This window comes from Scyliorhinus canicula, chromosome 16, assembly GCF_902713615.1.
Source record: "Scyliorhinus canicula chromosome 16, sScyCan1.1, whole genome shotgun sequence".
Taxonomy (NCBI): Eukaryota; Metazoa; Chordata; class Chondrichthyes; order Carcharhiniformes; family Scyliorhinidae; genus Scyliorhinus; species Scyliorhinus canicula.
In genome coordinates, this window is record NC_052161.1 from 111207773 (window position 1) to 111228784 (window position 21012).

At 48.5% G+C, this 21012-nt stretch overlaps 1 protein-coding gene across 6 annotated transcripts in view; it reads left to right on the plus strand.

The window, feature by feature from the left end:
- Positions 1-21012, plus strand: part of LOC119979404 (rho guanine nucleotide exchange factor 10-like protein) — a 191867-nt gene that overhangs the window by 108373 nt on the left and 62482 nt on the right. For 5 of the 6 annotated variants that reach the window (XM_038821575.1, XM_038821574.1, XM_038821579.1 and 2 more), the window contains 6 exons: positions 2280-2396; positions 3522-3630; positions 6587-6693; positions 17990-18067; positions 19474-19653; positions 19874-19990. In XM_038821575.1, the coding sequence (XP_038677503.1) occupies positions 2280-2396; positions 3522-3630; positions 6587-6693; positions 17990-18067; positions 19474-19653; positions 19874-19990 (708 nt within the window). The remainder of the gene's footprint in view (positions 1-2279; positions 2397-3521; positions 3631-6586; positions 6694-17989; positions 18068-19473; positions 19654-19873; positions 19991-21012) is intronic. The other variant, XM_038821576.1, reaches the window with a different exon arrangement.

Sequence of the window (21012 nt, forward strand, 5' to 3'; positions counted from 1 at the left end):
GATAAAGGAGGAAACTACCTTTTTGTACAATACGAGTGCATGAAGGGTTGAGAAGGAACTGCTGCTTGCTTAGTTGGCAAGATCATCGTTTTATCTCTTCACTCTAACGTTAGGTCATCTTAACTGGGCAGTGTTGGGGACAGGCCACAAATAGAAACAAACGTGGGAAGCTCCTTTCTTAGTAAGACATGCTATAATTGAGTCGTTGGATGTGGTATGCATGGGTTTCTTTTTTTTAATATACAAACACTTATCAAAGCAGGTTACAGTGAATAAACACCCCGGGAAACATTCTTCCCAACAATCCACTATACAGTCTGTTCTGTACAGACTTTTCCCCTTTTTCACCCCCCCCCCCTCCCCACCCCGTGCGACGAACGGCCCCTCAAACACAGTCACAAACATCCCCTACCTTTCCTCAAACGTCCCTGAAGAGCCCCTTAACTCATACTTTATCTTCTCTAACCGCAGGAACTCATACGGGTAACCCAACCATGCTACTACCCCCGGTGGCGATGCCGACCGCCACTCCAGCAAAATTCGTTGCCGTGCAATCAGAGAGGCGAAGGCCATGACATCGGCCTTCCTCCTCTCCATGAGCTTCGGCTTCTCCGAAACCCCAAATATCACCACCAAAGGACCGGGTCAACCTCCTCCTCCACTATCCTGGCTAAGATCGCAAACTCCCGCCCAGAATCTTCCCAATTTTTCGCAACCCCAAAACATGTGCGTGTGATTCGCTGGACCTAGCCCACACCTCTCATACTCATCTGCTACCCCCTGAAAGAACCCACTCATTCTTGCCCAATTCATATGCACCCTGTGCACCACCTTAAACTGTATCAGGCTCATCCTTGCACAAGAGGAGGCCCCGTTTACCCTACGAAGTGTCTCTCTCCAGTCTCCCCTCCCAACTCCACTTCCCATTTCTCCTTGATCATCACCACCCGCTCACCTCCCTGCTCCCCCAGCCACTGTACATATATCCCCAATTCCTCCCCTCCCCTTCCACATCTGGAAGAAACAGTCGCTCCAGCAGGGTGTATACCGGCAACCTACGGAACCCCCTCAAGCCTTTTGTGCAAAGTCCTTAACCTGCAGAAATCTGAATTCACTCCCCCTCGGTATATCTACCCTCTCCCTTGGCTCTTCCAGACTGGCGAACCATTCCTCCAAATACAGATCTCTTACCTTGACCAGCCCCACTTCCCTCCAACTCCTATATACACTATCCATCCCCCTCTCCCCGGCTCAAACCCATGATTCTTGCACAGCGGCGTTAGCACTGACGTCCCTTCCACCCTAAAATGCCTCCTCAACTGATTCCATATCTTCACTGTAGACTGCACCACCGGGCTCCTTGAATACCTGCTCGGAGCCATTGGCAATGCTGCCATCACCATAGCCCTCAAACTAGACCCCTTGCAAGGTTTCTTCCCACCACTGCCGCACCTTGTCCACATTCGCCGCCTAATAATAATGAAGCAAGTTCGGCAACGCAAACTGTCCCTGCTGCCTCTGCCTCTGTAGCAGGGTCCTCCCCACCCTCGGCGCCTTCCCCGCCCATACAAAGTCAGAAAAAATCGTGTCGACCTTCCGAAAAAAGGCCTTTGGTATAAAGATTGGGACAGCTTGAAAGATAAACAAGAACCTCGGCAGAATATTCATTTTCACCTCTTGGACCCTCCCCGCCAGCGTTAGGTGCAGTGTATAGGAAGCATGGGTTTCTAGATATTCCCTGTTGACAGTATACTTGAGACAAAATGCAAATTTGGGCCAATATTGGAAATGCTAGCATTTAATAGTCAAACATTTCTGGTACATTTCAGTTTTGCTTGGGTGATGTATTGTATTTCTGAATGGATTGGATACAATTTTGACCTGAGCTCGTTCTATCTGGTGTCATTGTGTGCTTGACACACTCCTTGCTTCAACTATGCTAGCCCCACTGTTGCACTGAACGTTTAGAGTGACGTCCACCCCTGGTGCAGATGCTTGCTTTCTGGTGCCAGCATGTTCAAAGCAAGACTTTTATTCATCTTTGGTGAAATTTTAAAGCTAGAAGGGTTAGCACCTTAAACCTGACCTCCAGCATCAACTTCATTTCTGTCTGCAGTGCTTGCATCCTGACGGTAGCGGTACTGGACCTCCATTTTTGAATGTTAACGGCACCGTGTCTTTTCATACTACGTCACTAACTCTCATGCACTTCTATTCCTCTGCCACCCATCTTTATTTCTCTTTCTTGTGCTCGTCCCCTTCTCCTGGTCGCTGCTCAGCTTTCCCCGGATCTCAATAGACTGAAGGAGAAGTACGCCAGGACTAAGAGAGAATTCCTGGCCATGAAAGTCAGGGGCAGAGACGTACAGGAGCTGAAACAGCGGTATGACTGCAAGGTACCTCTCCACCTTTCTACTTCTCTCAGGTTAGAGAATCCCCAGCGGCAGTGGTACCGGGGAATGAGGCCTTTATGTTGCCGCAAAGGCTCCGGAGTCTGATCATAGGAGGACACTCAGCTCGGTTCCTTGTGGGCAAGGTGCCACAGGATGGCTGGATTGGAAGCTGAGATGCTATAGCAATGGGGATGTATTCTGAGGTTGGAGAGTACAGAATGCTTTACTCTGCATCTAACTCTTCGAAACTTGGTCTACGGGCATTGAGACAAAAGGGTTGTCTTGTGGGGAAAGGTTGGGACTATACTCGCTGGAGTTTAGAAGAATGCGAGGTGATCTTATTGAAACATGTCAGATTCTGAGGGGCTTGACAGGGTAGATACCGAGAAATACCACTGTGGGAGAATCCAGAGCTAGGGGGCACAGTTTCAACAAGGCTGAAGAGGAATTCCTTCTCCTCAGCAGATCATTAGCCTTCGGAACTGTCAACCCCAGAGAACAATGAAGGCTGGGACATTGAACATATTCGAGCGAGAGATCTTTGATCTGCAAAGGAGTGAAGGATGAGGGATGGAGCGAGGGAAGTGGGAGTTAAAGCCACAGTCCAATCGGCCATGTGATCCCTTATTGAATGGGCGGAGAAAGCTCGATGGGCTGAATTGGGAGAAATCCTCGCCCAAGATCATAAGAAATAGAAGATGCGGTTTGGTGATGGAAATTGTGGGTTTTAGAAAGTTAGAAAATTAGAACTGGCAATAGTTGAAAAGTGTTTTTAGTTCAACATCTGAAGGTGAATGGCAAACCTGTAGAGCTTGTGTATTTAGATCTTTGAACTTTCTTTCCTTGTTTCTGCCAAAGAGGGGTGGTCAACACAAAGTAATAACTGGGTGGGAGAAATTTGAAGCTAGAAATTATTTCACTCTGGACCTTTTCTTCATTTTAAAATAAAACTCGTCTGAGCGATTCTGCTTGAAGTTTGCTTTTTGGTTGGCTTTTTGTGAAATAATAATTTCCTGAAGGAGTGATCTCTCCAGATAGTGTCAACCTCAGTTTTATTGGTGTCACTGGTAGCAAGATGCCAGCTCTGATGCACATGCATATTGACGGTCATATTATTCCTCACGCCAGATGCAGCAGCTAATGAAGGCGGCAAGGAACGGGACTAAAGACGGGCTGGAGAAGACAAAAAATGCCGTAATGCGTAAAGTATCGTTCCTTCAAAAGAGAGAGCCTCAAGGTATTGTTAATTGGTTTGAATTGCATCCTGGGCTCTTTAATTATAATCAATACCATGACTTTCCAGTAAGATTATAAAACGCTGGTTAGGCCACAGCTGGAGTATTGTGTGCAGTTCTGGTCGCCACACTGTAGGAAGGAAGGGATTGCACTGGAGAGGATACGGAGCAGATTCGCCAGGTTGCGTTTGCTGGAGTGTTTCCGGTATTGAGAGAGGCAGGATGGGCTGGGGTTGTTTTCCTTGGAGCAGAGAAGGTTTGAGGGAGGGACCTGGTTGAGGTGTACAAAATTTTGACGAACACAAGGTTGGATGGGGTCAATAAGGGGTTAAGGGGCAGGAGGTTTTGAGGGGATGTGAGGAAAAGCCTTTTCATCCAGAGGGTGGTAAGAGTCTGGAACACATTGCCTGAAAGGGTGGTAGAGGTGGGAACCCTCATAACATGATGAACACTTGAAATATTATAAGTGCTAGAAAATAGGATGAGTGTAAACATATGCCTGATGGCCAGTGCGGACACGATGGGCCGAACAGTCTGTCTTCGTGTTGTAAAAACTCTGACTCTGTAAAGTGGAAAATGTAATTCTTCTGTTTCGTGACTTCTTGGAAAATGCATTTTCTCCAGTGTTTTAAAGTTATCGTGTACAAACTATCTGACATTTTGGATCTTATTGGCTGCATTATTGGGCAGCACGGTAGCATGGTGGTTAGCATAAATGCTTCACAGCTCCAGGGTCCCAGGTTCGATTCCCGGCTGGGTCACTGTCTGTGTGGAGTCTGCACGTCCTCCCTGTGTGTGCGTGGGTTTCCTCCGGGTGCTCCGGTTTCCTCCCACAGTCCAAAGATGTGCGGGTTAGGTGGATTGGCCATGCTAAATTGCCCGTAGTGTCCTAATAGTAAGGTTAAGGGGGGGAGTTGTTGGGTTACGGGTATCGGGTGGATACGTGGGTTTGAGTAGGGTGATCATTGCTCGGCACAACATCGAGGGCCGAAGGGCCTGTTCTGTGCTGTACTGTTCTATGTTCTATTTGCGAATGAGTCAAAACTTGATAATCAGGATTTAACATCTTCTCAAATAGGAAAAATGGGCTAGGATTTGTGAGAGGCTCTTGTTTAAGAGCCGTTGGTCCAACAAACCGCCCTTGTTAGTTATCTTAATCCTACCGCTATGTTTCACCATGCCCTTTAACCCATTCCTTCTTCTCCAAACATTTGTCGTCTTGCTTCCTTGTATGCTGACAATTGTCTTCCCTGAACACTAGTTCCAGACTAATGCTCCGTTAACACGACATATGGATCCCTTTTGCTGTCCTACAAAACAGACTTTAAAAAAAAAAAAATCAATTTTAAAGACGACCAAAATTTACAGCAGCAAAGCCATCAGAATAAGGATGTTGGAGGGTTCCCCAATGATGCATTTGGAAAGTGCACTGTAGGAGTCGATTCCAGAACTGGGCTAAATGAGCAGCATTCATTCATGGTGAGGGCTGCCGGCATTAGCAATGATATTTGGAATGCTGAGCCAGAGAATGGAAGTTCAATAGGAATTCTGATTTCTGTCCAGAGGGACTCGAGTGCTTTCGAGCGGACTAACATCATGTGTTCACAAGGTGGCTGGGCAAGACCATTTGGCCCTCTTTCTTTTTTTTTATCTACTGGAAAGAGCCTTTAGTTGCCTGTTGTCGGATTTAACTGTGATCGCAGAGATTGTTCCTCCTTCACCCTAACTGGCAGCTCGGTTATTAAGCCCAACTAGCGCTTAAAATATAGGTTGTGGTGCCCTTCATGGATGAGCAACCTGCTGACACCTGGGGTGAAATTAGCCTAAGATGGTGGTGCCAAGTAAGTGATGGTGAATCAACAACTTGTTCCACATCACGCGTCGAATGGAAAAGAAAAGTGGGCACAGTATACAGTGCCCGGTGATTCCTGTTTCTGAACCTGTGGCTGCTCTCTCTTGTGCTCGGGCAATCTAATCTACAGAATGTGGCTTTCCAGCTTGGCTGCAATGAGAGTTTACCTTGTGCAATCTTATTGTCTTGCTCCAAAAATAGAGGTCTGCCTTTTAGGGAAGCACTCGCAATAGTATTGCAATTAGGAGTTGCATTTTGAGTTTTGTTAACTACAAAGCAGAAGGCAGGAACTGATATTTTAAAATGTTAAATTTTCTGCAGACTTCAGATTTGCACTGAGACCATCTGCTTACACGAGTGAAGCAAGGTGGCCACCGTTTCGAATCTAGTAAGATTATTGTTTGTCTCTTTCATTACTGAATCATGCTGGCTATTTTCAGCAGTGCGCAATGTTTCACCGACGGTCGCAGTTCTTCATCCAGAAGTTTTGCCAGCGTCAGCAGCCAATTTCCCGAAACACGGGTGTGCCAATTGGCTGGTTTCTGTCCTCTCCCATCTTGAACCTGAACACCACGATGACTAACAATCAGTCATGGGAAGCTTGGCTGATATTTATTTTATAAACTGAAATGTTCCTTTTTCCTTGGCCAGCAGACCTACTTGGAGCACTGAACGTTGCTCCAGTTGACACCCGAGAACAGGATGGGTATCCAGTTAACACATCAAGGAATCTCTCTTTATTAGCAAAAGCATAGAAACTACGGGCACTGGAAATTCGAACGCACCAGAAAATAGCTAGCATCTGCGGAGAGAGCCAATGAATGGACTCTTTCAGGTGTAGACTTGTGATCAGATATTCAAGATGGTTCTCTTTTTAAGAAAAAAAAAAGATGTTGTTCAAAGGGAGGATGAGGGAAGAGGTACCGAGGGCCATTTTGAGCTGTGAAGTGTTTTCCCTCCCCTCCTTTTTTAAAATTCTGTTCCCGGTTAAATGCCATTTATCTTTTAATGTCTTCCATCTTTTTAACATGCAAATTGTAGAAAATATAATATTGCCTCGCTTTCTTCCAGTGTTTGAAGTAATTTTGAATCCTGTTTTCCTTCAGATCAGTATGAGGAAGATGCTGCTGGATATCTCGATGTTCAGGTGTTAGACTCCAAACATCCGCCACCAGAGCTCAGCCCCATGCCGGCAGGGCTGACCTCTCAACAGGTCTGTAGCCTTTAGCGCTTCAACTCTCTCTCTCTCGGGGTTCTTTTTGTTTTAAATTTTATTCAAGGCATTTTCAAATTACTTGCAGAACACAAATAACCATCACCACAAACCATAATCCGAATACAAAACCCCTCCATGCCCTAAACCGATTTCTCCCTGCATACAAAGTGGCGACGATTAGTGGGAAGCCAGAGGTTTGGGAAACCTTTAAAAGCAAGCAGAGGACAATATGGGGCTGGTTTAGCACAGCGGGCTAAACAGCTGGCTTGTAATGCAGAACAACGCCAGCAGCGCGGGTTCAATTCCTGTACTGGCCTCCCCGAACAGGCGCCGGAATTTGGCGACTAGGGCCTTGAGTGTATGAGTGTAAGCTAGCTAGCAGTATAAAACTAGATTGCAAGAGTTTTTTCGAGAAGAGAGAGGAAATGAATGGTCATTGGATTACTGGAAACTGAGGCTGGAGAAGTAGTAATAGGAAACAAATAAATAGCTGAGTAACTGAAAAGTTACTTTGCATCAGTCTTCCAGTGGAAGACACCAGTGGCATACCAGAACTTTAAGAGAGTCAGGGGGCAGAGGTGAGTGTAGTGGATATCACTAAGGAGAAGGTGCTAGGTAAACCAAAAGGTCTGAAGGTGGATAAATCACCTGGACCAGATGAACTACACCCCAGGGTTCTGAAGGAGATAGCTGAGGAGATTGTGGAGGCATTGGTGGTGATCTTTCAGGATCACTGGAGGCAGGGAGGGTCCCAGAGGACTGGAAAATGGCTAATATAACACCCCTGTTTAAGAGGGGAGGGAGGCAGGAGACAAGAAATTATACGCCGGTTAGCCTGACTTCCGTTGTGGTTTTAGAGTCTATTATTAAGGATGAGATTGCGGAGTATTTAGAAGTTCATTATGAAATAGAACTGAGTCAGCGTGGATTCGTCAAGGCGAGGTCATGCCTGCCAAATCTGTTAACTTCCTCGTTACTGTCTCAAAGGATTTTCAGACAAAGGAGAGCCAGTGGATGTGATCTATTTGGATTTCTAGAAGGCCTTTGGTAAGGTGTCCGAGAGGAAGCTGCTAAATAAGATCAGATCACATGGCGCTAGGGGCAGGGTACTGGCATGGATAGAGGACTGGATGGCTGGCAGAAGGTCAAGAATAGGGATAAAGGGATCCTTTTCAAGATGGCAGCTGGTGACTAGTGGTGTTCTGCAGGAGTCAGTGTTGAGACTACAGTTATTCATGATATACATTAAGCACTATGGGCATTGTTGCTAAGTTTGCAGATGATACAAAGATATGGGCCGCGATTCTCCGCAACCACGATGGGTGGGAGAATAGTGGGAGGTCCACTCCCGCACATCCCTCTATTCTCCCACCCCCCCCCCCCCCCCCCCCCCCCCCCAAATGGCGTGTCCGGTTTTCCGAAACGCCGCTCGGAGAAACGCGGGCCGCCGTTTTTCACGGCGGCCCGCGATTCTCCGACCCGGATGGGCCGAGCGGCCTGCCGTTCCCGACCTGTTCACGACGGCGGCAACCACACCTGGTCACTACCGTCGTGAACATGGCAGTGCAGGTAAGTGTGGGGCCTAGGGGGGGGCGGATCGGGGATCGAGCACCACGACTGTGCTCGGGAGGGGACTGGCCCGCGATTGGTGCCCACCGATCGTCGGCCCGGCGTCTCAAAGGGACGCACTCTTTCCCCTCCGCCGCCCCGCAAGATCAAGACACCACGTCTTGAGGGGTGGCTGAGGGGGAAAGACGGCAACCGCGCATGCGCGGGTTTGAGCTGTCCAACCCGCGCACGCGCGGATGACGTCATTAGGCGCCGCCGAGCCGTCATTCTTGGCGCGTCGGGCCTTGAAGCCAGGGACAAGGCCCGGCCGCCGAGCTTCCCGGTACGGCCCTCCTATCCCCCCGGGGAAGGGAGAATAGGGGGCCGGGAGAGGCTTCCGACGCCGTCGTGAACCTCTCCAGGTTTCACAACGGCGTCGGGCCTTGAAGAGAATTCCGCCCATGTAGAGGGACAGGTTGTAGTGAGGAAGCAGAGAGACTGCAGAAGGATCTGACCAGGCTAGGAGAGTGGGCAAAGAAGTGGCAGATGGAATACAATGTGGAAAAGTATGAGGTTATGCATTTTGGTTGGAAGAATAGAGGCATAGACTATTTTCTAATTGTGAAAAGGCTTCGGAAATAAGAAACACAGAGGGACTTAGGAGTCCTAGTTCAAGATTCTCTTCAGGTTAACAGGCAGGTTCAGTTGGCAGTTAGAAAGGGCAATGCAATGTTAGCATTCATTTCGTGTGGGCTAGAATACAAGAGCTGGGGTGTACTTCTGGAGGTGGTATAAGACTCTGGTCAGACCTCATTTGGAGTATTGTGAGCAGTTTTGGGCCCCGTATCTAAGGAAGGATGTGCTGGCTTTGGAGAGGATTCAGAGGAGATTCACAAAGAGGATCCATGGAAAGGAGGACTTGTCATATGGGGAGCGGTTGTGGACTCTGGGTCTGTATTCAATGGAGTTTAGAAGGCTGGGGGGGGGGGGGGGGGGGGGGGGGGGGATCTCATTGAAGCTTACAGAATAGTGAGAGGCCCAGATAGAGAGAATGTGAAGTAGGAGACAATAGAACCCCAGGGCACAGCCTCAAACTGAAGGGACGATCCTTTAAAACAGAGATGAAGAGGAATTTCTTCAGCCAGAGGCTGGTGAATCTGTGGAATTAATTTCCGCAGAAGGCCATGGAGGCCGAGTGTCTTTAAAACAGAAATAGACAGGTTCTTTATTAATACGGGGGTCAAGGGTTATGGGGAGAAGGCAGGAGAATGGGGATGAGAATCATATCAGCCATGAGTGTATGGCAGGGCAGACTCGGATGGGCTGAGTGGCCTAATTCTGCTCCTCTGTCTTGTGGTCTTATGGTCCCAGTTCCGAATTATCATAACACAGAATACAAAAATAACACCAACACAGTAAAACATTCCCAAGCACCACCCCGCTGACATTTACCCCTCCTTCCACCGCGAGAAGAACCCCCCTCTGATTCCCTAATAGCAAGTTTTATCTCTTCCAAATGAAGGGATTCTGCCAAGTCACTCACCCACCCCGCCACTTTAGGCAGCTCTGGATACGCCACCCTAGCGAGATCGGTCACTGGGCTATCGGGGAGGTAAAGGCCAACGCGTCAGCCACTCTCCCCACCTGCATTCCTGGATCCTCTGACACCCCAAATATCTCCAGCCATGGGCTTGGAGTCACCTCCACGCCCAGAATCTCTGGCACCGTCCCTGCAAAGGACTCCCAGAACTCCTCCAACTTCAGGCATGCCCAGAATATATGAGTGTGATCCGCCAGTCCCCTTAAGCACCCACATCGCGGCACTGTCCTAGATGCTCTGTGCACCATCTTAAACTGAATGAGGTGTAGCCTCGCACACGAGGAGGTCGAATTTACCCTTCCCAGGGCCTCACTCCATAGCCCTGCCTAAAATACCTCACTCCTCCTCCCACTACCACTTTATATCCTCCTCAAAGGGCCTCTCCATCAATCCCCCGTATATGTATGGGTTCCTATTGTAAAGTTCCAGCCGGGCGACCACATAGAAGCGATGACAGTCAGGTTAGATCATTTTACCCCCACCCCCCCCTCGAAAGTCCGATACTTCTTCCATCTCTATGGCGGGGGGGGGAGAAGAGACCTTTCGCCCGCTTTGTTCGAGGCTGCCTCTCAAATGCCTGCTTTTCTGGGTCCAGAGTGATGTAAAGAATCGGGGAGCAGCGTTTGTGGGCTGAATGCCTGGGTGGTTCCACATTGCTTGGACCAGCGGTCATTTCTGGACCTGTTTTGACTGTTGTTTGGCAAATCCTCCATGTCTGATTTTTGGCTCGAATGAGTCATCCTCCTGCATCTCCGAATTGAGGGGCTCGTCTGCCTCACTGGATATCACGGGTGGCTGTTCAGGAGGAAAGCGCACCACTGGTCATGGGGGCTTTGATTTGTCCTTGAGGACATGTAAGGCTTGGTTGCGGAGGTGGTCCATGCGTCTGTTCGATTCTTTACCTTGTACTTTGTACCCTTGGCGAAATTTCGGAAATAGACAAAGTCGCCCGGCACATATTCCCTGATGGTCTGGATCTTCATTTTCCAGCATGTTCCTGCCGGTTGCGGACCTTTATCCCAACATCTGGCAGGGCGAGTTTCAACCCTCGTGTGCAGCTGACGATCCATTAACAATTCTGAGGGCGCCATGCCAGTGTTGGCGTGTGTTGTGTTCGGGTAATAGAAAAAGAAACGGGCCAGAAGCCAGAGGAGTTTTCGCATGTTGTGCATGAATGTTTGTACTGCCCATTCGGCAAATCCATTGGATGACGTCTGGTAAGATGCAATCCTTAACAAGGTGGATCCTGTTTTGCTTCAGAAAGTTGGCGAATTCCACCCTCGTGAAAGCTGTGCCGTTGTCCGCCATCAACACTTCGGGAAGCCCGTGAATACTAACGGTTTGCTCAAGCTGCTCAGTACTGGCCCACAATGTCGTCATGGCCATTCAGTGGGCATCCATCCACTTCGAGTGGCCGTCCACGGTAGTTAGACACATGGCCCCTTGAAAGTGTGCTGCAAAATCCACGTGGAGGTAGACCCATGGTCGGCCCGGCCAAACCCATCCTCGTCGCCAGTGTAAAGTTCCAGGCTGCCGGCCACACTGAAGCAATGACTGTTAGAAAACTCAGATTTATTTAACCTATTATATCACACTTACCTACCCCCCGAAGGGTCTCCCGCGTGTAGGCCAGGGTATTTATGCCCCAAAGGCCCCCGAAGGTCCCCTCATCTAGGGAGATTGTATTCAGGTAAGGCCACAGGGACTGTTGAGGGTCCAGACCCCCGTGGTCTCCGTCAGGTTATAGCACCTACCCTCCCCTATCTCATCCTCAGACAGAATTGTTTCATGCAATGAGGGTAACCTGGGAAATGTGGCCAACTCCTTCCACACAGAATCCCTGATCTGCAAGTCCTGAAACCCCTTGCCTCTCGGCAGTTGGATCTCCTCCTCTAACTCTCCCAACTCCGCAAACATACCCCCCACAAACAGGCCCCTGAAACACTCTTAGCACCACACCCTGAATGTAAAATCTAACCTTGCCAGGGTAAATCTGTTCGCCACAGATCGGCGCCCACAATGACATGTCCGCCATCTTGAAATGTTGCTGCCACTGATTCCACACTTAAACGCTTCCAAACGAGGCACCAGTAATGGTGCCCTCGCTCGTCCCTCCCCCCAGAGGCCTCCTCCATCCGCCCCCACACCAACCTCTCCCCCGCAGCCAACTTCCTGACCTTTTCAGCATTCACCGCCCGGTAATAATTCGGCAAGCTCAGCAGTGCCAAACACCCTGTTCCTCCTCCTAAATCCAGGGTACCTTACCTGCCGATATAAATTCCAGATTCATCCGATTCAACCTTTCAAAGAAACATTTGGGTACAAAAATTGAGAGAATTTGAAAAATGAACATAACCGTCATCTTTACTGTGTGAACCTTCCCTCCTAGCCAGCGACATCCCACCTCTTGAGATCCTCCTCACTCCCTCCACTTAGTTCACCAAATTCAACTTATGCAATTGTAATACCAAAAATCAAACTTGATTCAACCAGCTGAAACGGTATATTCTCCAAGCCTCTTCCTACACCCAAACATTGACGCCGAACACCTCACTCTTTCCTACATTCAGCATATGCCCCACCCTGAGAATGATCCAAACTCCGCCAATGTCCCCATAATCCTATCGATACTCTCCAGCGGATCCGTGACATACAACATCAGGTCATCTGCATCTAGGCCGCTTCCACCCATCGCCAAAGGTTCAATCGTGAATACAAAAAGCAATGGAGACAACGGACACTCCTGCCTCCTTCCCCAGTGCAGACTGAACCCCCCCCCCCCCCATCAACCGGTGCATGTCAAGGTCCCGAACTTTCGCCAGCACCCCCTTTATATAATCTACATCATCCCAGTTGGAGGAATGGATGTTCACCAACACCATGGGCCTCCAGGTCACCATCACATATCTACCCACAGATTACCCACTATACTGCCAGCTGATAAAGCCACCCTCTTACTAAGCAGCACCGCAACCCCCCTCATCTTCATGCCCAACCCTGGATGAAACACCTGCCCCACCCAACCTTTCCTCCAGCTCGTCTGACCCACAAATCTCTGATGCGTCACTTGCATAAAAAACACCACAACTGCCTTCAAGCTCTTCAAGTGGCCAAAACCATGGGACCTCTTGATCGGCCCAATCAGTCCCTTAATGTTCCATGAGAGCAGTCTGGTCAGAGGGCCCCAGGTCCACCCTGATCAGCCATATCCATGTTTCAAAGGACTCCTCCAGGCCCATGTTCCACCAACCTCCTGGGTCCCCTCAAGATGGCCACCGCTATCTTTCCCCCCTCCCCTCCCCCCTCAACCCATAAACAAAGAAAACCAGCAGAACCCAAGAGCAGTCTCCCCCCCCCCCCCCCCCCACCACTCATTTCCGTTAACTAGTTTACCCGCTTGCAGGATGACCTCCATCTGAGGCAGAAGACCAACTTCACCTGTACCAAAGTACCCTTCCATCCCCACCCTCCCCAAGTTACCCACCAAACCCAACACTTGTTTTATAAAGCAAGGAGGCAAAAGATACAAAACTATACTGTAACACAATTGACTATACAGAGTGGCTGGTATAAACAACACCAAACATAACAACCCGGCATGAAAGCATACAGTTCCCCACCCTCCCGGAGTACAACACCTCCAGTCCGTTTCCCAGGGCCAAGTGGTCTCTTTAAAAACTTGCTCGCCTCCAGTATGTCAAAGTAATGCTTCTGTCACCATACATGACCCACAGACAATCTGGGTGCAGCACACCAAGCCGCAGCTTGACCCTGTTAAACCTATACCACTTGGCCAACTTCGCTCCCAAATTTTGGTAGATATGGACTGTATGGTATTCCCAGATGCTCTGCGTGTCTTCTTTGCCCACCTCCAGATCCTCTCCTTTTCTAAGTACGGATTCAGCTTCACGATTGCCAATGACAGCTCTCCCACTTTTGGCTTCCTCCTCAGCAACTTGTGCGCCAAATCCAATTCAGGAAGTTGGTCGAACACCCCCTCCCCCACCAACTTCTCAAACATCTTAGTCACATACTTTGTGGCCTGCGTTCTCTCAATCCCTTCAGGCAGCCCAATGATACTCAGATTCTGCCTCCCCAACAGTTCTCCAGGTCATCGACCTTCTCCCACAGCCTTTCCTGACCCTCTGCCATCATCACCATTTCTGCCTCCAATGAGGCAATCCGATCCTTATGGTCAGTCACCTTCTGGCTCGCCGTGTTGTGCACCTGCAGTCACTGCTCCACTCTCTCCAGAACAGCCTGAATTGGTTCTGTTCTGTCACCTTAGCCCGACCACTGAAGCCGCCTTCCTTTGCTGCTTGAACTTGGCCGCCAGGAATTCCACCCACTGCTCCATCGGTCATTGTGCGCGCAATGACGTCTCTGGCCGCTCCGCTGTCTTTTCCGGTGCTATGCCATGTGAGCCCTCCTGGTCCGAATGTTGCCCCTTATTTGTTGCGCGTCTTATTTGATCATTCTTCGACATTACCCACTGAAGGAAAATCACTTATTCTTCAATGGTCCCACACTTTCCACCTGCAAGCACTCTGCAAAAGAGGCAAAAAGGGCCAAAGATTCCGACCTCGGGCAGGAACCACCTAGTGTGCGACCACTTACTCCAATGGCCACCACCGAAAGCCCCTCTGTGGGTTCTTTTGTCATCGTCAATCCTTCTGCATAGTTCAGTCACTGAACCATGCGTGACAGGAAGCCCCCAGGTTTGGCTTCTAACTTGCGTTAAGTTAGTCTGATCAGTGGTTCAGGAAGGGATGCATTTAGTTTCCATCACCATTATTGTGAAGAGGGGAAAGATCAGCCAAGAGTTTCTGCTGTTGCTTGCAGCACCGTGATCCCTTGTCATCCCAGAAAAAATGGCAGATTCCCAGTGGGGTGTGGGGAAGAAAGTGTCAGCCGAGCCACATTGTTAGACCATGAGAAAATTAAACCGTGAGCAAGCAAAGTGACGATGTTCCTCTTCTCTATCAATGGTATTCTTGAACTGACTATCGAAGGGCAACTCCCTTTTTTTTGGATTTGGTCTTTGCATTCACCACTCGCCACCCTGCCCAACCATGTCAGTGATTTTTCTTCTACTAAATGTCTTAGTTGGATAGTTCTGGATGTCCAATTTGGACGTATTCCAAGTACTGTTGGAGTCCTTCTGATTTCAGACGGAGGGCTTGGTGCATTTTGAAGATTGCCATGTCCTCTCTACCTAGATAATGGATGACCAAAGTCTGTCTGGCTTGACAAAAAAAGAACAAGAACAGAAGAAATCGGAGCAGGAGTAGACCACAGGACCCATCGAGCCTGCTCCGCAATTCAATATGATGTTAGGCTGCAACTCCTTTTCCCTCCAGCTCTCCATATCTCTCGATTACCTGAGAATTGATCCATCCCATCCTTGGATGTACTCGTATGGATCATCCAGAACCCTCTTGGGGCGCGGGGGGGAATCTTGGCTTTTCATCATAGGACAGAAAACCGTCTTATCCCAGGGAGCAATTGAGTGAAGCTTCGCTATACCACCTCCAATACAAGTACAGGTTGAATATTTAGTTTATGCAAAATGCTCGGGGTATATTGCTTTTTGGATTTCAGATCATATTGGTTTTCGGCCACCGCATATTGGCCTTGGTCTTGCATTAGTCCTTCTGAGCCTGGGCTAGCTATCAGGAAGATCTATCACTGCATAATAAATACAGCATTCCTCAGTTTTTACCTGAGGAAGGAGCGGTGCTCCGAAAGCTAGTGATTCGAAACAAACCTGTTGGACTTTAACCTGGTGTTGTACGACTTCTTACTGTGCTCACCCCAGTCCCACGCCGACATCTCCACATCATAAGTTTTGTTTGGCGTACTTGCCACAAAATCACACGTAAACCATGTGGACAAATTTCCCATACTGAAGGTCGCTGAGGTTCAAAAAAAGTAGTGTTTTTTTTAATGTGTTTGATTTTAAGATGTGTGGAAAAAAGACTACTTATATCCTCCCTTAAATATGACGACGAAATCTACGCCGTGTATTCCAGGTGTGGTCTCTCCAAAACCCTGTGCAATTGCAGCTTCATTTCTTCATTTTTGTACTCCCTGTCCTCTTGTAATAAAGGCCAACATGCTATTTGCTGTCCTGTATACTGACTGTGTTCTTTGTATAAGCACCTCCAAGTCTCTCCGAACATCAATATTTACAAGCTTTGCCCATTTTTAAAAAAATGTTCTGCTTTTCTACTCTTCGGACCAAGTGCATAACATATTTTTACACAATATATTCCATCTACCCACTCATTTAACCGGTCTCTTGTTGACCGAAAAAAGCTTGGAGAGACACAAGAAATCACACACTGTCGACTGTAACTTTTTATTTGGGTATTACAGTCTTCAAAATCAATCACACAGACTACAACTCAGACTTGCAGCTTTAGGTATTACCCATCATCGTGAAGGAGGTGTCCATGCTACGATTGCTCTTTGTGGATATCTAATTCTCTGTGCTCAGAGCCCCCCTTCTGCAATGGTTGCACTTGAGAATTCCTAGGTTGTCACTGACTACATGTTTATAGTGTCCCTTCTTTTATCCAGGTTCTGCTCGTACTGGTGCACACACCTGGCCTGAGTTATATTGTTCCATCAAGACTTCAAACTCATTAAAAATAAACCAAATATTCCTCTTGAGCCAAGTGTCCTCTGAAGACTCTTGTCTGACCAGCTATTGGCCCATGATGGAGTTGGATAGCCTCTTTGTTCATCGTTCGTCCTGCTTCAAAGTTGATCATTACTGCCTCGAAGTTACATATTCATAGCACAGTCTTTTGTCCTTTTGTGTAAACATGATAACTACTGAGAGTGGGTAATCACAAAGATCTGTCTCGCGATAATGAGTTTCTGTGTTGATTTGAGTGCTCTGGCAGATGGCCAATATTGATTCCAGCCAGGGCTTCATTTGGTAGTTCTGTTTTCGGCCGGTGTCTTTCCCCCTCTGTCAGCCTGTCCCCAGTACCACACACTTTTAAACCTTCGTCTCTTTCCTTCAGTTTACATTTACAACTAGCTTTGTAACTTCAAACTTGGTTACATTGCTCTTTGCCTCTTCATCAAAGTCATTAATATAGATTTCAAATAGCTGAGGTCCCAGCACTGACCTTTGCAACACAAAATCTGCCAATTTGATGCTGACCTGATTATGCCTCCTCGTTGCTTCCTGTCTGATGACCAATCATTTGCCAAGCTAATATATTGTTTTGTAAACCATGAAAACTTTGTCTGATCATACTATGTTTTAAGACATCCTTAACAACAGATCCCAGGATTTTCCCAACGCCTCATTGGCCTGAAATTCCATGAGCTGGATTCTCCGATCCTGCGGCTATGTCCGAAGGATCCAGCTGGTCTTACGGCCAGGAAGTCGGTGCCGCACCCGCACCAATCCTCCATCAGCTGGGGGGGGGGGGGGGGGGGGGGGGGGGTGCTGGTAGCCGCGCAGTGTAAGCCCCCAGCCTTAGCTGCGGATACGGCCACCGAATGGCCAGGTCCATGGCCATCCATGTGCACAGTGGCGGCCGTGCCGTACAACATGGCGGCGGTCGTATGTGGACCTAGCCTGCTAAATACTGTTCCCCCTGCGACCAGCCGCGCCACCCGGCAACCCCACCCCCAAAAACCAGACTCTCCAGCCCGACTGGCGGCGCTGGACTCAGTCCGCAGCCGCCACGCGAGGTCCCCAAACGGTGCGAGCACACTTGTCCCACGCTGTTGGGGACCCGGCCCATCGGGGGAGTGCCTCCGGTGATTTCCTGAGGCTGTCCATATGGCGTGCGGCGAACTCCTCCCAGAGTATACTGTTTTTGAGGGGGCAGAGTATCGCAAAAACCACGCCGCCTCCGATTCCGGCGTAAACGGGGATTCTCTGGCCGAACGCGATTTCGGCATCGCCGATCGGAGAATCCGGCCCCCTGATTTTTCTCTTCCCTTCCCCCCCTCATTTTTGGAATTGTGGATTTTGCCACTGGTTACACCATTCCTATATCCCGGCTTCCAGTTAGCAGCCATGAATTCTTGTATGAGGATTGTAATAATAGACGCTTGTGATTCGTGGGAGATCTTCCATTGATTGTAAGACTGAGTATTGTTTATCCAACCTCACAGATTGTGCGGAGGCATATTTTGAGCTCTATTGTGCAGAGTGAGCGGAGTTATGTCGAGTCTTTAAAGCGGATATTGCAGGTAGGAATTTGGAATTCCATTGTGTGTCATAATCCGTGTTCTGTTATGAAGGGGTGAAGGATAAGGAACAAAAGAGGGCAACATAACATTATCCAGACACAATCCGATGTAAACACAGCATTTGTGAGGATGGTGTGGCAATTCTGGCAAAAGAATCATAGAATCCCTCCAGTGCAGAAGGAAGCCAATTAGCCAATTGATTCTGCACCAACTGTCCGGAAGAGCACACCCTATCCAGGTCCACCCCTCCGCCCTCTTACTGTCGCCCTACCTAAACTCCACATTTTGGACCCTAAGGGGCAATTTAGCATGGCCAATCCACTAACCTCCACATCTTTGTATTGTGGGAGGAAACTCACGCAGTCATGGGGAGAATGTACAAACTCCACACACACTCACCCAAGGCTGGAATTAAATCCGGGTCACTGGTGCAGTCAGGCAGCAGTGCTAACCACTGTGTCGCCCATGAAAGGACGGGTGCAGAATGTTTTCCTTACTCTTTCATGGCATGTGAGCATTGCTGGTGAAGCCAGCACCTATTGGCCATCCCTGATTGCCCTCGGGAAAGTGGTGGTGACCACCTCCTTGAACTGCGGCAGTTCATATGGTGTAGGTGCACCCACAGTGCTGTTAGGGAAGGAGTTCCAAAACTTCCACCCACTAACAGTGAAGGAACAACAATTATAGCTCCGAGTCAGGATGGTGAGTGGTTTGTGTATTAGTTCTAGTTGGTGCGTGCTATGTGAGATTGCAAATTTTGGGGGGATGGAGAGGAGATGAAATGGAGGACGTAGTTTTTCTCGATAGCTGGGGAACAAAGCGTCATCTGTTATAAAGAAGTGTGGTAGAGGTTTAATAACAATGGATTAGCCAAGAGTATTGAGCAATTGTACCAGACTAAAAATCTGTTATGGAAAATAAATGGTTTTAACCTTGCAGGCAGCAATAATCAATGTGTAATCCAGTGTCACTCATTAAGCTGGTGTCCAAGACCCACTCACAAAATGATGGTCCAGGGTCTGTGAATTCCCATGGGGTGAGCTTGTAACTTGTCGATGCAGGTGATTATTGAGTGTAATTCCATTCTATCCCCACAGGGAGAGAGAGCAGAAACCTCTACAGCAATAATAATGCTAAATATTTCTGTTTCTGACCAGAACTTTGATGCATGCTATGGATGCCAACCAATGGGATTCTGTTACTGTTCTTAAAAAAAATAATTTACAGCAGGGACCACCTACAAAGCTCCTTCTCTTTGCCCCTGCCCACAGTATCATTACTGAGCACCAAATCCATAATGAGTCTGTGTTATCCGAGCAGGAAAGTTGTCTTTGGAATCTCTGAACAATTCCGTTCCCCCCCCCCCCCCCCCCCCCCCCCCCCCCCCCACCTCATTTTCCCACCAGGAGTATAAGAAGCCATTGCTGGAGGCGGAGCCGAAGTTGCTGAGCATCAGGAAGCTGCGAGTGGTGTTCTACCGCCTGAAAGAGGTCCTCCAGTGCCATTCGATGTTTCAGATCGCCCTGTCTTCACGGGTAGCCGAGTGGGATGCCACGGAGAAAATCGGAGATCTCTTTGTCGCTTCGGTAAGTGTGTGCCGTGCTTCTCCCCACACTCTCTCTAGCTCGCCCTCTCGAGTTCGGTGTGCCATCCAGATGTTCCGGCTGTAGTGAGATACTACTAACCAGCTTGGACATTACTGATGGTCCTGAGGTGTGGTTCACGGCACTTGCCACATCTTGTCTACAGATAACCATCCAAACTTTTGGCTGTAACTTTGTGGACCTTGTGTTTATTTGCTTGCAGTTCTCAAAGTCTATGGTGCTGGATGTATATAGTGACTATGTGAATAACTTCACCAACGCTATGGCGCTCATTAAGAAGGCCTGTCTAACCAAACCAGCTTTTCTGGAATTCCTGAAGGTGAGTTGAAGTGTAAGAGGCCTGCAGTTGGCGATTCTTCCCCTGTCCATTCATCCAAGAGTGTTTTTGTTAACTTCTTTGTCTTGAAAGGTTCATGAATCGAATGAATGTTACAGATGTGAAAACAGATAAACCCAATATTTTTCTGTTTTTTTTCTTTTTTTTAAAGAAAAGGGGTTAACTTTTTCTGTCGTCTTGCAGAGGTACCCAGAGGGGTCACTTGATACTTATCTAGAGTGCTAACTGTAGCTATTCTTTTTTTTCTCTCCCTCGTCTCCTGTTGAACTGATCCAAACCAGGTAGTAGAATAGGAAACTGGACATGGATAGTTTTCATGCTGGTGGGTTTATCAAATTGCAGTATTGCATATCTCCGCCTCCTATCTGCCAACACCCCAGTGTCTCAGCAGGCCCTTTCTATACTCTTCTGAGTACCGAAGATAAAATACTATTTAATAAACAAGTTAAATGCCCCTTAGGGGGGGTCACTGCAGCAACAAGATGAAACCTGTCAAATGAAGTTAGAAGCTTGGGCTGGGACAGGTGGCAGCTCGCCTTGGGGCTCCATCCCCCCCCCCCTCCCCCGTGTCTGCGTGCGTTTCGTGACCGGTTTCCGCCCACAGTCCAAAGATGTGCAGGTTAGGTGGATTGGCCATGCTAAAATTGCCCTTAATGTCCAAAAAGGATAGGTGGGGTTACTGGGTTACAGGGATAGGGTGGAGGTGTGTTCCTAAGTAGGGTGCTCTTTCCAAGGGCCGGTGCAGACTCGATGGGCTGAATGGTCTCCTGGATTGTCAATTCTATGAAATCCCCCCCTCCCCCTGCAGTCTTGGCTGAGATAGGCTTCATCAGCACAGATGGAGCATCAACAATGTGCCATAGAGTGACACAGTGGTTTAACACCACTGCCTCACAGCTCCAGGGACCTGGGTTCAATTCCGGCCTTGGGTCACTGCCTGCGTACAGTTTGCACATTCTTCCTGTGTCTGCGTGAGTTTCCTCCGGGTGTTCTGGTTTCCCCCT